Source organism: Staurois parvus, unplaced genomic scaffold (genome assembly GCF_062004578.1).
Source record: "Staurois parvus isolate SC_StPar_1 unplaced genomic scaffold, SC_StPar_1.0 ptg000315l, whole genome shotgun sequence".
Classification (NCBI taxonomy): Eukaryota; Metazoa; Chordata; class Amphibia; order Anura; family Ranidae; genus Staurois; species Staurois parvus.
The window spans coordinates 1,376,574-1,392,893 of NW_028318111.1; the positions used below are offsets into that span (position 1 = coordinate 1,376,574).

The 16,320-nt window shown below is 45.5% G+C and overlaps 1 protein-coding gene across 1 annotated transcript in view; it reads left to right on the forward strand.

Annotated features, from left to right (window-relative positions):
- The window catches only part of WNT10A (Wnt family member 10A), a 128,902-nt gene that overhangs the window by 45,649 nt on the left and 66,933 nt on the right, over nt 1-16,320 (forward strand). The window contains exon 2 of the mRNA XM_089683576.1: nt 5,533-5,795. Coding sequence (XP_089539702.1) covers nt 5,533-5,795 — 263 coding nt within the window. The remainder of the gene's footprint in view (nt 1-5,532; nt 5,796-16,320) is intronic.

The following is a 16,320-nucleotide window of genomic DNA, read 5'->3' on the forward strand; positions in this document are numbered from 1 at the left end:
GTCTGTGTAATGTGAAAGGGTGCCAGCAGTGCAGGGGTCTGTGTAATATGAAGGGGTGCCAGAGGTGCAGGGGTCTGTGTAATGTGAAGGGGTGCCAGCAGTGCAGGTGTCTGTGCAATGTGAAGGGGTGCCAGAGGTGCTGGGGTCTGTGTAATGTGAAGGGGTACCAGAGGTGCAGGGGACTGTGTAATTTGAAGGGGTGCCAGAGGTGCAGGGGTCTGTGTAATGTGAAGGGGTGCCAGAGGTGCAGGGGTCTGTGTAATGTGAAGGGATGCCAGCAGTGCAGGGGTCTGTGTAATATGAAGGGGTGCCAGAGGTGCAAGGGTCTGTGCAATATGAAGGGGTGCCAGAGGTGCAGGGGTCTGTGTAATGTGAAGTGGTGCCAGAGGTGCAGGGGCTGTGTAATATGAAGGGGTACCAGAGGTGCAGGGGCTGTGTAATATAAAGGGGTGCCAGAGGTGCAGGGGGCTGTGTAATGTGAAGTTCACCAGAGTTGCAGGGGGCTGTGTAATGTGAATGGTTGCCATAGGTGCAGGGGCTGTGTAATATGAAGGGGTGCCAAAGTTGCAGGGGTCTGTGTAATATGAAGGGGTGCCAGAGGTGCAGGGAGCTGTGTAATGTGAAGAGGTGCCAGAGGTGCAGGGGCTGTGTAATATGAAGGGGTACCAGAGGTGCAGGGGCTGTGTAATATAAAGGGGTGCCAGAGGTGCAGGGGCTGTGTAATATGAAGGGGTACCAGAGGTGCAGGGGCTGTGTAATATGAAGGGGTGCCAGAGGTGCAGGGGCTGTGCAATATGCAGGGGTGCCAGTGGTGCAGGGGTCTGTGTAATATGAAGGGGTGCCAGAGGTGCAGGGGCTGTGTAATATGAAGGGGTGCCAGAGGTGCAGGGGTCTGTGCAATATGAAGGGGTGCCAGAGGTGCAGGGGCTGTGTAATATAAAGGGGTGCCAGAGGTGCAGGGGCTGTGTAATATAAAGGGGTACCAGAGGTGCAGGGGCTGTGTAATATAAAGGGGTGCAAGAGGTGCAGGGGCTGTGTAATATAAAGGGGTGCCAGAGGTGCAGGGGCTGTGCAATATGCAGGGGTGCCAGTGGTGCAGGGGTCTGTGTAATATGAAGGGGTGCCAGAGGTGCAGGGGCTGTGTAATATGAAGGGGTGCCAGAGGTGCAGGGGTCTGTGCAATATGAAGGGGTGCCAGAGGTGCAGGGGTCTGTGTAATGTGAAGGGGTGCCAGAGGTGCAGGGGTCTGTGTAATGTGAAGGGGTGCCAGCGGTGCAGGGATCTGTGTCATATGAAGGGGTGCCATAGGTGCAGGGGTCTGTGTAATGTGAAGGGGTGCCAGAGATGCAGGGGTCTGTGTAATGTGAAGGGGTATGACATGCAGACAAGTAGCATTGGAATCCATCACATTTCTCCCAGTTCAGGTTTTCTAGGTTGATACTTTTTTTTTTTTTGCCTTTTACAGGATAGTTTGAGATGAAGAGGCCGGGAAGTGTTTGAAATGCCCCATTTCAGCCGGTGTCCGGAGGGCATGTTGGCGCTCTAATTCCCGGCACCTGCGCTATGTCAGCCGGCTGTGAAGCGCTCATCCTCTGGGGGGGGGGGGCATAGCAATTATTATAATGGGGCCCAGGCAGACCTGGAGAGCTTCATAGCTCAAGGCTGTTGGAGATAAAAGGTGGGGATGTCTGTAAAACGTCAGGAAGGGACAGGTAGAAATGCAGGAATGACACGGAATACCTCCCAGCTGACTGCGGACGGCGGTTGGCAGTGACCTCACCCCATTCTTCTCTCATTTGTCTGCAGTCACATACACTGACTAGTATACAATGCCTCAATTCCCGCAGCCAGGTGCTAGTCTGTATGCCAGATAATACTCTCAGGTGACATGTGTGATCCACCTGTCAATCATTGAAGGGCCTCGTATGGAGGAAGGATAAATTTAGACTTGCGACTTAATCACCACACCGCTGAAAGGGAATCCACACTCGGATTACTTTTCAGAGGTGTTTGACAGGCGGCGAGGAGGAGATGTGACACGTCTTCACCACCTGCTTTAACCCTGTGTTTCCCGCACCAACGCACCACAATTGCAAAAAAAAGTTCTTTAACCCCCCTGGCGGTATTCCCGAGTGCAGCTCGGGGTAAAATTTCAATACCAAGAGCGGTAACTCCGAGCTACACTCGGGCTTACCATGCGGCGTTGCTCTGGGGGTCCCTGCAGCACTTACCTTGTCCTTCGCTCCCGCGATGTGTTCCCTGCAGCGTCCCCGGCCATCTCCTCCGGCCGATGCCGGCATCCGGCTTCCGTGTTCCGGTCCCTGTGACGTCGGGACGTACGGGTGCCGAAACCGGCGGGAAATTTGACATTTTTAAAAATGACATTTTTGCTGTCATTGCTGTTTCAATGCATTTCACATACATTTTGTCCCGAGTGCTTTGTCCGGCGCCCTGCCTGCATTTTTACTGTTCTTTCTGCCTGGAAACTGAGAAACGTCCATGGCGTCCAAAAAGCGTCCCTTTAGGTCAAAAGCGGTTTTAGACCGGCTAGAGAACAGCGATAGTAAATCAGAACCACTTGCAGAATTGAGTGATAATGATTCGTGGGGGAAATTCCTCATCAGACACTGAAAACGATTCTGCGACTTTGCTCAGCGATGTGCGAATTTGCCTCTGTATTTCAAATTTCAGTGTTTTTGGTTTGATTATATTATTGAATTAAATTTATTATTATTATATTATTATTTTTTATGATTATTTATTAAATTATAATTTATGATTTCATGTTTCAAGTTTTATCCCACCCGGGATGTTTACTAGACTCTTGTTTGGACAGATTTCAGTGAGTTATTCCTAAAAATTACAGCCTACAATAAAAAACGACATATTTCCATGCAAAAAATGGTACCGCTTTCAGCACAAAAAATCAGAAAGAATCATACCGCCGAGGAGGTTAAAGAGTAACTCCACTTTTGTTGACAAAAAAATAACATTGCCCTCGGGGTGATCTATGTATACTGAAGGGATTTTAACAGACTTTGTTGCAAATTCCTACCTTTTGTTACTCTGCAGTTTATTTGTCTGTGTCCATGTGCAGAGTGAATCTGTAGGGGAGTGGTTTTATAATTATCAATCAGTTGCTGTACGTGCAGGGCTCTAATGAGGAAAGTGGCAGGGTCTGCATCCCTTTACCCGAGTTTCACACCTAAGCGTTTTCTGCAGCATTTTGCAGAAATGCACTGCAGTCCATTTACCATGATTTCCTATGGTACAGATTCACATCTCCACGTTTTCACCCATCGGGGGACTTTTTTGAAAGCAAAAAGTTGCTTTTTTGGTTCTATAGACTTCAATGGAAATGCTGCAGAAAAGCATGTGTGGCATTTTTGCTGCTTTTTGGATGCGTTTTTGCCGTGTTTTTGATGCCTTTTAAATCTGCCTAGCAACAAGAAAAATTTAAAAGAATGAAAGAAAAAAAAAAAAAAACAACAAAACGCGTCAAAAACACTGGTGCAAAAAAAATTCAATGCAGAAACGGCTCACACGCAACCTGCATAGGTGTGAACACTTTTCAGAATATAATGAAGGTACAGTACAACTGTTTTGTAAAACTAACAATGATAAAAGCAAAACCCCCCCCCCCCCCAAAAAAAAAACACCTTTTTTAGTTTTTTTTTCTATCAGTCGCATCAAAAATAAAATTTGCGCAAGATATCACCAAAAGAAAGCCTTGTTTGCCCTAACAATGATATATGTATTACTTTTGGCGCACCAGCAGGCTCATAGCAGAAATGGAAATAAATACAGTTGCAAGAAAAAGTATGTGAACCCCTTGGGATTACGTGGAGTTTTGCATGAATTGGGCATAAAATGTGCTCTGAACGTCATCTAAGTCACAACAATAGAAGAACACAGTCTGCTGAACATAATACTACACAAACATTAGATGTTGCCATGGTTTAATTGCACATAACATGTAAACATTCACAGTGCAGGGAGGAAAAAGTATGTGAGGCCCTAGCTTAATGACTTCTCCCAGAGCTAATTGGAGCCAGGAGTGAGCCAACCTTGACTCCAATCAGTGTGATGATATTGGATGTGTTGCTGACAGCTGTCCTGCCCTTAAAAAACACACACCTGTTTTGGGTTTACTGGTTTCAAGAAGCACTGTCTGATGTGAACCATGCCTCGCAGAAAAGAGCTCTCAGAAGACCTACGATCAAGAATTGTTGACTTGCATGAAGCTGGAAAGGGTTACAAAAGTATCTCCAAAAGCCTTGATGTTCATGTGTCCACGGTAAGACAGACCGTCTACAAATGGAGAAAGTTTAGCACTGTTGCTACTCTCCCTAGGCGTGGTCGTCCTGTAAAAATGACTGCAAGAGCACAGCGCAGAATGCTGCATGAGGTAAAGAAGAATCCCAGAGTGTCAGCTAAAGACCTACAGAAATCTCTGGCACATGCTAACATTTTTGTTGACACATCTACAATAAGGAAAACATTAAACAACATGGGAGGACACCACTGAGGAAGCCATTGCTGTCCAAAAAGAATATTGCAGCACGTTTGAAGTTTGCAAAAGAGCACCTGGATGTTCCACAGCACTACTGGCAAAATATACTGTGGACAGATGAAACCAAGATTGAGTTGTTTGGGAAGAACACACAACACTATGTGTGGAGAAAAAAAGGCACAGCACACCAACATCAAAACCTCATCCCCACTGTGAAACATGGCGGAGGGAGCATCATGGTTTGGGGCTGCTTTGCTGCCTCAGGGCTGGACGGATTGTTGTCATTGATGGGAAAATGAATTCCAGAGTTTATCAAGACATTTTGCAGGAAAACGTACGACCATCTGTCCGCCAACTGAAGCCCCGCAGAGGATGGGTGATGCAACAGGACAATGACCCAAAGCATACAAGTAATTCAACAAAACAACGGCTGCAACAGCACAGAATACGCCTTCTGGAGTGGCCCAGTCAGAGTCCTGACCTCAACCCGATTGAAATGCTGTGGCATGACCTTAAGAGAGCGATTCACACCAGACATCCCAAGAATATTGCTACACTGAAACAGTTTTGTGACGAGGAGTGGTCCAACATGACTCCAGATCGTTGTGCAGGTCTGATCTGCAACTACAGGAAACGTTTGGTTGAGGTTATTGCTGCCAAAAGAGGGTCAACCAGTTATTAAGTCCAAAGGTTCACATACTTTTTCCTCCCTGCACTGTGAATGTTTACATGTTATGTGCAATTAAACCATGGCAACATCTAATGTTTGTGTAGTATTATGTTTAGCAGACTGTGTTCTTCTATTGTTGTGACTTAGATGACGTTCAGAGCACATTTTATGCCCAATTCATGCAAAACTCCACGTAATCCCAAGGGGTTCACATACTTTTTCTTGCAACTGTAGTTCTGGTCGATAAGGGGTCACAGGAACGAGAGCTGAACTGAATAAACCGCTCTGGAATATGATGACTTGATGCTAGGAATAAATAAATATTATGTTTTCTTTTTGCCCCACGCAGGTCCCTGACAAATGAAATTCTAGGACTGAAGATACCACCAGAACCGGTACTTAATGCCAACACCGTGTGCTTGACGTTACCAGGACTGACCCGTCGCCAGATGGAAGTCTGTATGCGGCACCCCGATGTGGCGGCCTCGGCCATTCAAGGGATTCAAATAGCCATCCATGAGTGCCAGCACCAGTTTAGGGACCACCGTTGGAACTGCTCCAGCCTGGAAACCAAGAACAAGATTCCATATGAGAGTGCGGTGTTCAGCAGAGGTGAGCATGGAGGCGGGTGGGGGAGGGGGGGGTCTTATTCAAGGGCCTTCAAAATTGTTCTTTTAGATATTTTAGTGCAACATTAAAGAGCTGGAGATTTACCTGAACAACACGGGAGAAGTCAAAGATCAACCGGGCAGAGTGTCGGCCAGTGCCACCTCCTCACATCTGATTTAAGGCCGGCCATACGTGGGCAGATTTCCGAACAATTTTTCGTTCGAAAATCGTACCTAAGAATAATCGGACGGTTTTCGCTCTGTTAGTGGGGCGATGGCACCGGCCGATTTTCGTGGTTCCTCCCCATTTCGTTTATCGGGCATGCTGGAAAACTTGTGAAAAACGACCGATTTTCGAAATCATTGGTGGCACCGTCGGATTACAGAACGAACAATGTTTTCGATTTCCGATCAAAAAATCTTTGGAATTCGACCCATGTATGGCCTGCTTAGATCTCTAATTGCAGTACTACCGGGTCACAATTGTGTGCTTTCCATGGCAATCATGGGTTTAAATCAGATGTTGATAAGGCAAGATATCGCTTCCTCGCCATCTGTCAAACGCTCTCGGATCGCTTTGCAGAAGAGCAGTAGTGTCTGCTGCACCTGTGAATGAGCCCTTAGTTGCATCCGGCAAGGGAACTCCCAGGGCTTGTTCACATGTACAGTTGGGGGTTGGTAAAACCCTGCGATTGAGTCATGGTTTTACCACCCCCAATCCCTACCCCTTTTAGCTTCTGAGGTAGCAGGGATTACACCCCCTGTTGCTTTTGGTAGGTGCTACCGCCTGTCAGTCAAGACCCATTCAAGTAAATGGGGCCATTCTGCAAGCGCACCACAACTGCATGCTTCTGCAGGGTCCAAGGGGTTAAAGCAGGTGGTGAGAAAGCAACACACCGCTGCCCGCTTTAACCCCTTGTTTGCCTTGTTTACTGTATTGCACATGGTTGCTGGGCACTTACAGAGCGGCCTCATTGCTTGGCAAGTGCTATACCCAGGGCTGTGGATAAGGGGGTACCACCAATCGTCCTGTACGGGGCCCAGGCCAGCAGGGGGGCCCAGGCAGCTGGGTGAATAGGATGTGGGCAAGGAGGGTGATTGGCATGTGGGGTCAATTACTGGAACCACTCCCATGTATGGCTCTCTCTGCAGCAACTAAAAGCCGGCCTCTTCTCCTCTCCCTCTTGCTGGCTTTCAGTTGCTGCAGAGAGAGCCATACAGGGTTCCGGTTCCGGCGCCTTGTAAACAAGGCCATTTTTTTTTTTTTAAAAGAACTAGATCAATGCTTTTTTAGAAGAGGAGAGATGTGGGGTCTTATTGACCCCATATCTCTCCATAAAGAGGACCTGTCACTAATTATTTCTATCACAAGGGATGCATGCATTCCTTGTGATAGGAATAGAAGTGATACAATTTTTTTTTTAAAGGGACAGTGTAAAAAAAAAAAAGTTTAACCCCCGTGCTCGCGCGTAGTGGTGAACGCATGATCAAACCACACACGTGAGGTATCGCCACGAACGCCAGAGCAAGAGCAATAATTCTCGCACTAGACCTCCTCTGTAACTTTACACTGCTAACCTGTAGAAATTTTTAAAGCATCGCCCATGGAGATTTTTAAGTAATGCAATTTGACGCCATTCCATGAACGTGCGCAATTATATCTATTTACTCACTGTAACATTCTCTTTTATATTTTACAAAACAATTGGGGTATATATTGTGGGTTTTTTTGTTTTTTTAATCAAAGTGTATTTTGTTCCAAAAAATATATATTCATTTTTAACCTCCTTAGCGGTATTCCCGAGTGTAGCTCGGGGTAAAATTTCTATACCAAGAGCGGTAACCCCGAGCTACACTCGGGCTTACCATGCGGCGTTGCTCGGGGGGTCCCTGCAGCGCTTACCTTGTCCTTCGCTCCCGCAATGTGTCCCCTGCAGCGTCCCCGGCCATCTCCTCCGGCCGATGCCGGCATCCGGCTTCTGTGTTCCGGTCCCTGTGACGTCGGGACGTACGGGCACCGGAACCGGCGGGAAATTTGAAATTTTAAAAAAATGTCATTTTTGCTGTCATTGCTGTTTCAATCCCTTTTTACATACGTTTTGTCCCGAGTGCTTTGTCCGGTGCCCTGCCTGCATTTTGAATGTTCTTTCTGCCTGGAAACTTAGAAAAGTCCATGGTGTCCAAAAAGCGTCCCTTTACGTCAAAGGCGGTTTTAGAACAGCGATAGTAAATCAGAACCACTTGCAGAATTGAGTGATAATGATTCGTGGGGGAAATTTGTCATCAGACACTGAAAACGATTCTGCGACTTTGCTCAGCGATGTGCGAATTTGCCTCTGTATTTCAAATTTCAGTGTTTTTGGTTTGATTATATTATTGAATTAAATTTATTATTATATTATTATTTTTTATGATTATTTATTCAATTATAATTTATGATTTCGTGTTTCAAGTTTTATCATACCCGGGATGTTTACTAGGCTCTTGTTCGGACAGATTTCAGTGAGTTATTCCTAAAAATTACAGCCTACAATAAAAAACTACATATTTCCATGCAAAAAAAATGGTACCGCTTTCAGCACAAAAAATCGGAAAGAATCAGATCGCCAAGGAGGTTAAAAACTGCGCATTTCGGTTTTCGGCCAAGTGCATTTTGAATTTTCGGTTTCTGCACCAGAATTTTTATTTCGGTACACCACTAGAGGAGACCAAGGGTACCATGGAACCCCGGTTGGGAAACCCTGCCCTAGTGTATCATGACTTGGAAATAAGGTCATTTTTAGAAGGGGTTCCCTGAGAATGGAAAGATATTTCAAGGGTTCCACAGTGTTGAAAAGTTGAGAAAAGCTGTCCTATGTGATAGTATGTTTTACGTGCCAGAGATATCAGGGGTCATTTAGTCATGGCCACCAGTGGGCAGAATCTGACAGCCACGAACCTGGAAGTATTTTGAGCAGAGAATTTCTAGGTTCACAAAAAGTGGAAGGATCAGATGTTCACCGATTCTTGCTCCGCTCTGCCATTCTAACGTTCCAAAGTAACCGGCACTCGATCCCAGGATTGCATTCAATGAGGTTATTGAACACAGGATAACAAAGCAGGTCTACAAACTGAAAACGCTATTTAATTCATTTCTAGTATTGAAAGCAAACTCACCCATCCATCCATTGCTCTGTACTTCATTTGTTGAGAAATCATTATTACATTACATTACATCGAGTTTATATAGCGCCAAAGGGTTTGCTCAGCGCTGTACAATAGAGGGGGGGACAATACATGAAACAGTACAGTAACATCAAACAGCACATAAGGGGTAAGAGGGCCCTACTCTTTCGAGCTTACAATCTAGGAGGGAGGGGGTAGAGGTACAGGAGGAAGTGGCTGTAGGGGATGGAGTGGTAGGAGGAATGAAGGAGAACGGCAGTTAGGTGAGGGTGGGGTAGGCTTCCCTGAAGAGGTGGGTTTTCAGGGAGCGCCTGAAGGTGAGGAGGGAAGGTGACAGTCTGATGGATTGGGGTAGTGAGTTCCAGAGGATGGGGGAGGACCTGGAGAAGTCTTGCAGTGGTGCGTGGGAGGAGGAGACCAGGGAGCAATATAGAAGGAGGTCCTGTGAAGAGCGAAGGGTACGGGTAGGGTGATACCTGGGAATCAGGTTGGTGAGGTAGTTAGGGGCAGTGTTGTGAATGGCTTTGTAGGTCAGAGTGAGTAGTTTGAATTTGATGCGTTGGGCAATGGGGAGCCAGTGGAGGGAGAGGCAGAGGGGGGAGGCAGAGGTGGAGCGGCTGGTGAGGTGGATGAGTCTGGCAGCTGAGTTCAGGATGGTCTGAAGCGGGGAGAGTTTGCATTGGGGTAGGTCGGTGAGGAGGGAGTTGCAGTAGTCAAGGCGTGAGATAATCAGGGAGTGTACGAGTAGTTTAGTGGTGTCTGGGGTAAGGAAGGAGCGTATCTTGGCAATGTTCCGGAGGTGGAGCCTGCATGTGTTTGTAAGTGATTTGCCATGAGGTTGGAAGGAGAGGTTTGAGTCCAGAATGACGCCAAGGACTTTGGCTTGCTGGGCGGGATTGATGGTGGTGTTGTTGGTAGTGATGGATAGGACGGGGGGGGGGGGCGCGGGCAGGGGGGAAGACGAGAAGCTCGGTTTTGGAGAGGTTAAGCTTGAGGAAATGGAGCGACATCCAGTCAGAGATGTCGTTTAGGAGGTGAGTGATGCGGGCAGAGACTGTAGGGGTGAGGTGAGGGGTGGAGAGGTAAATCACTTTGAAAAACACCATTTTTAGCCATGGCCATCTTGAGTAAGAGCAGATGTTTCTGATGTAGCATTTACGTTCTGGAATCCATCTGTCCTTAGCCCAGGCATGCAGGCAGGAGTACCGTGTGTGCTCTCCAGCGCTCCAGGAAATAAATTGCCAAAGGGAGGCCAAGGGGACCAGGACAGGAGTGGCCTAAAGATAATGCTTCAGGGGTGCAGCCCTCCTCAGACGGGGGAATCAACCACTGGAAAAAGAGCAGACAGGTGGCACAAACACCTAATACATTATCCAAGATTTAGTCAAAGGTGTAAAAGACAAAAACATACTCGCAGACATAGCATGTATACAAAGCTTTTGCATAGTGGAGATGGCCGCAACAACGGGCAAGGTGTTCCAACTGTCAGTGTGGTCAGATGGCTGACGCGTTTCGGGGAGCTACTGACCAGCCTGCATGAGGGTCATGCTATGAATAGCCATGGCTAAATGCCTTGGGATCAATGCTCCACCTCCTCTGCTTGTTAGAGGGGGAGGAGTTAGAGGGGGTTATTTATATGCAGCCAGGAGTGTATGCTTAGCTGAGAAAGCCCCTCCTCCAGATGAAGACTCCAGGGATGTATGACATCATTTTAGCCTAGGCCAGAAACCAGGAAGCAACTGAAGAAATGTCCAAAAAAAGTTTAAAACAAGTAAATCTAATATACCTTCCTATCTATTTAAATGTTAACAGCAGAATGATTAAAACAGTTCAGGTTTATTGAGAGCGTTTAATTCTGTCTTAACCCCCCTGGCGGTATTCCCGAGTGTAGCTCGGGGTAAAGTTTCAGCACCACAAGCGGTAACCCCGAGCTACACTCGGGAATACCCTGCAGCGTTGCTCCGGGATCCCTTCTGCACTTACCTTGTTCTGCGCTCCCGCGATGTCCCTCCTGCAGTGTTCCCTGTAATGTCCTCTGGCGGATGCCGGCATCTGTCTTCTGGGTTCTGTTCCCTGCGACGAAGAACCAGCAAACACAAATGCTCCTGCGCTTGGGGATGGACTCGATGCAGGCTACAACCACATAAGGAATGTCCTGGAACATGCACACCTTGCTGCCCTCAAATGGACCGGGGAAATCCAAATATACTGAATGGGGAAAGAACAAACAGAGGGCGCACAGGCCTAGTGCATTACCATAAAAAATGTTTAATAAAAAATAAAGTAGGTGTTGTACTCACAAACGACAATATAGTCAAGGCACATCATAAAAGAACAGCTGGGTCAACACCGCGCTGAGTAACAGTCCGCAATAGGGAGTTTAGACATCCAATAGCATGACGCGTTTCGAGGACTTGCCTCTTCCTCAGAGCCCTTAAGGAAGGAAATTTGAAAGTTGTAAAAGTGACATTCACTAAATTCACTAAAATCACATAGTATAACATTCCTGTATCAAACCATTTCACATACATTTTGTCCCGAGTGCTTTGTCCGGCGCCCTGCCTGCATTTTTACTCTTCTTTCTGCCTGGAAACTGAGAAACGTCCATGGCGTCCAAAAAGCGTCCCTTTAGGTCAAAATCAGTTTTAGACCGGCTAGAGAACAGCGATAGTAAATCAGAACCACTTGCAGAATTGAGTGATAATGGTTTGTGGGGAAATTTGTCATCAGACCCTGAAAACGATTTTGCGACTTTGCTCAGCGATGTGCGAACTTGGCGCTCTATTTCACATTTCAGTGTTTTTGGTTTGATTATATTATTGAATTAAATTTATTATTATATTATTTTTTATGATTATTTATTAAATTCTAATTTATGATTTCATGTTTCAAATTTAAACATACCCGGGATGTTTACTAGACTCTTGTACGGACAGATTTCAGTGAGTTATTCCTAAAAAATACAGGCCTACAATTAAAAAAAATCCATATTTCCATGCAAAAAAATGTACCGCTTTGAGCACAGAAATACTGACATAATCAGACTGCCAGGGAGGTTAAATAAAACAGCGTAGAAATGATTTAGGTAGGCAAATTACAGAGTCATTACAGAGTTTGAAATACCACATAGGTAACAAACGGCTACTAATTTGGTCTTTCGGTTTTTCTATAGTACATAATTGCACAATGTAAATGTATAATGCGAAGGGATGTTTAATACAAAAGACTGTAATAAAGGTGACCGGCCTCCTTGTCAGGATGACATCTATACAGCCATCTTGTCGGAATTCCTGCGCCATAGACGTGACTCAGACAAATGACCTGCGGCACCCCATTCCTGTGTGATGGCTCATCTTCATCCACGGGTCTTTGAAGAATTACTCTCTCTATACCCCTCTGATCTGACACTGATGTATCTGGCTCTCACATCACTACACACAGAAGCTGAGATGTCTGAGAGCAGATAAGAGCCAAGACAGAAGCTCAGGTCCTTCCCTTGTTTACTATTTAACCCCCCCCAGGTTAACCTTGACCCCCTGCTAATAACAAGCACCATGGCATAAGGCTGACTGTAAAGTGCTTCATGTAAAACTGCTGCTGGGCAGGTTTCAGGTCAGGAGGGACGGGACAGTTCTCTTTACAAGCTCCAGTAATGCTGTAAATGGTCAGATCTTGGGTTGATAAACGATGAAAGGTCTTATAATTGCACGTCTTCTAAATGAAGAACGTCGAGCACCTGGCTACACTTGTTCCCTCCAGCTCATAGTGGCTGCAATACCTTCCCTTCAACCTGAGAATGAGCAGGCCCTGTATATCTATATGAATGTATGGAAGTCTAATTACAATGTTTCCAAATTATTTCACTCACTTCAAAGCATTCTTTGTCCAGTTATGTGACTCTCGCAATTGGCGTACATTTGTACAATCACATAACACACAGAATGAAGGAATTTGTTAGACTGGCGGCAGCGTTGGACTGAAATCTGGATTTGCTGGTGGTGTTGAATTCGAAGTCCAGCTCTCTGACTGGTTCTGATTGGGATCTTGTGAGTGTCCTCTGGTTCCTGAGACCTGAAGATTTGGTGAGTGTGTGGTGAGGAGTGTCTTGGGTTAAGAGTGGACCGGTACATGTCAAAGTTTCAACTCCAGACTTTATTGATAGCAAGATAGACTACAACCAATACATTTTTGGGGTTAGAGTTGTCCCTTCTTCAGATCCCTTTTGCTGGTTCCTCAGACTTCAGAAATATGTCCAAGTTTCAATTCCATATTTTGTTAATAGCAACATAGACTACAACCAACAAAATTTGGCGGTTAGAGTTGTCCCTTCTTCAGATCCCTTCTGCTGGTTCCTCAAACTTCAGAAACATGTCCAAGTTTCAATTCCATATTTTGTTAATAGCAAGATAGACTACAACCAACACATTTTGGGGGTTAGAGTTGTCCCTTCTTCAGATCCCTTTTGCTGGTTCCTCAGACTTCAGAAACATGTTCAAGTTTCAATTCCATATTTTGCTAATAGCAAGAAAGAGTACAACCAACACATTTCAGGGATTAAAGTCCTATTTTTCAGGTCCCTTCTGCTGGTTCTCCACACTTGAAGGTTTGGTGTGTGTGTGGCGAGGAGTGTCTTGAGTTAAAGACTGGAACATGTTCAAGTTTTAACTCTAGATTTTATTGATAGTAAGAAAATGTACAACCAACATATTTTGAAGGTTGAATTCTCTTCTTCAGGCCCCTTCTGCTGGTTCCTCATACTTGAAGGTTTGGTGTGTACAGTAGGTGAGAAGGGTCTGGAGTGAAGAGTGGAAGATTTTAAACTTTCAACTCCAGACTTTGATGGCAAAAAAGAGTACAATGAACATATTTTGGGGGTTAGAGTTGTCCATTCTTCAGGTCCCTTATGCTGGTTCTCTAGACTTTAAGGTTTGTTGTATGTGCATTGAGGAGTGTCTTGAGTTAAGAGTGGTACAAGTTAAACTTGCAATTCCAGATTTTATTGATCGTAAAAGAGTACAACCAACACATGCCAGGGGTTAGAGCTGTCTCTTTTATGTGTGGCATATAATTTGGCAAGCAGCAGAGAACAGGGACTCTATGCAAATCCAGGACAAAGCCTCCTGAACAGATTCACAGCATACACCATATCTAACTTTACAAGCCCTAAAGAAGAAGGAGCCCTAATCCCCTAAAGCAATTTACTATCAATAAAGTCTGGAACCAAAAGTTTACAAGTGTGAGGTGTCTCAGCACACATACCCAAAATAGCACGCAGAGAGCCTCCTACATTAGATACAGATTGAAATAGGGAACAGAAAAACTAGGGGGTCATCCTTGAAGACCTCCTGCTACTTTGAAGACCCCTTGGCTTTAAAGCGGAAATATAGGTAATATTTTGTTTCAGTTTTGGATAAAGAAGGAAAGGGTTCACATTCTTACTGGTGTTTTTTTTTTTGCTCTCTGTGTCAGATTGGGGAGATTTTCCATCACTTCATGTCATGGAGACATATCAAGAAGTGAAAGGTAATCTCTATAAAATCAGAGGAATTCTCCTCTTAAGCTGGTCATAGACGGATCGAAATTTGGCTGGATCACAACCTTTATACTACATGGCCTAAGCTGTGCACTTACCTGACACTTCACAAGGGAGGATGGACTTGTAGGTACTTAGTGTCTGATGGGGCCAGAATAGATAATGCCAAATGGGTAGATTTTCTGTGCCTACTACAGTATTTATCAAGGTCAGTCAAAAGGATGAGGAGGCTAAGGATGCCATATTGCTTAGTGCCCCATTCTGCCTTATTCCATCTCTTGAAGACAGAATAAAAAAAATTGTCAGGTGTTCGAACCCTTCATCACTCTTCCAAATATAAGTTTTTATGTGTCTCCTTTGGCGAGATTTCCCATTACATCCTTCCTTAACAGGAAGTAAGGGTAATAACCCACCAGGGACACATACACCAAAAAACCCTATAGAGTCTACAACCAGTGGCATAACCATAGCCGTAGCAGCCCACTAGCTGCTAGGGGCCCTGGGGGTAAGACGGGGCCCCATTAGTGAGGCTTGTTAAGCACAGTCTGTGGTCTAGAACAGCCTTTCTCAACCAGGGTGCCCAGGCACCCTGGGGTGCCTTGAGGTTTCTTCAGGCGTGCCTTGGCAAGATCTCTAAAAATTGCCCAAAACTTGTATACAAGCCAGCGGGTGGAAAAAGCCGGCCTTTTAGTTACACAAAGTAAAAGATTTGCATTGTGCAATATTACGACCTTTCAGCCGCCGGTGTCCTGACAACCAATGACATCATCAGTTGATAAGGAGGATGTCAGCTGCCTGCACAGCATCCTGGTTTGACCCTCCCCCGCCCCTCTCCATCAGTGCTGGGGTCACATTAGTGATCCATCACTCAGTGATGAAGAACAACTAAGGGAGAAGAGAAACATTGGATTACTAGTCAGTACCAGTGTGCAGACGTGTATTTGCTTTGGAAGAATAAACACCTCTAATGTTGGGTGTCCTACATGTGTGGATGTTGCTGTGTTATATAAAACTATTAGAATAGTTTTTCACATTTTAGAATGGGGTGCCTCAAGACTGTCCATAATTTTAAAGGGTGCCTCGGGACTGTCCATAATTTTAAAGGGTGCCTCAAGACTGTCCATAATTTTAAAGGGTGCCTCAAGACTGTCCATAATTTTAAAGGGTGCCTCGGGACTGTCCATAATCTTAAAGGGTGCCTCAGGACTGTCCATAATTTTAAAGGGTGCCTCTGGACTGTCCATAATTTTAAAGGGTGCCTTGGGACTGTCCATAGTTTTAAAGGGTGCCTCAAGACTGTCCATAATTTTAAAGGGTGCCTCGGGACTGTCCATAATTTTAAAGGGTGCCTCGGGACTATCTATAATTTTAAAGGGTGCCTTCACCAAAAAAAGTTTGAGAAACACTGGTCTAGAAGTCGTTGAGATCATCACCAGCCACAGACCCCCTTTATTTTATAAATATAGTTAGAAGAATGTGAGTTGGCTCTCTTAGCAGTGTAGACTTATGCCCCTCAGAACGTCTACTAGAGCCCGGTCACTCCGAAATTAATCCTGCATGCTCAATGCTGTAGATGTTAAAAAAAAGGTGTCTCTCTCCTCAGACCCCTCAAAACGGGGACTGCCCCCGGCAAAGGTACATTTATGCTACCACTAAAATTAAAAGTTTATTCCCTGCACTGTTGCTCCTCCCTTTAAAATTCTATCCTCAGTACTGGTCCAGGTAGGGTACCGACTTTGTTGACAGTTCTCATGCTGCCTGTCTTTGACTTACGCCAGGGGTGCTCAACCTGTGGCCTGTGGGCTACATGTGGCCCTCAGACCTCTCTGAT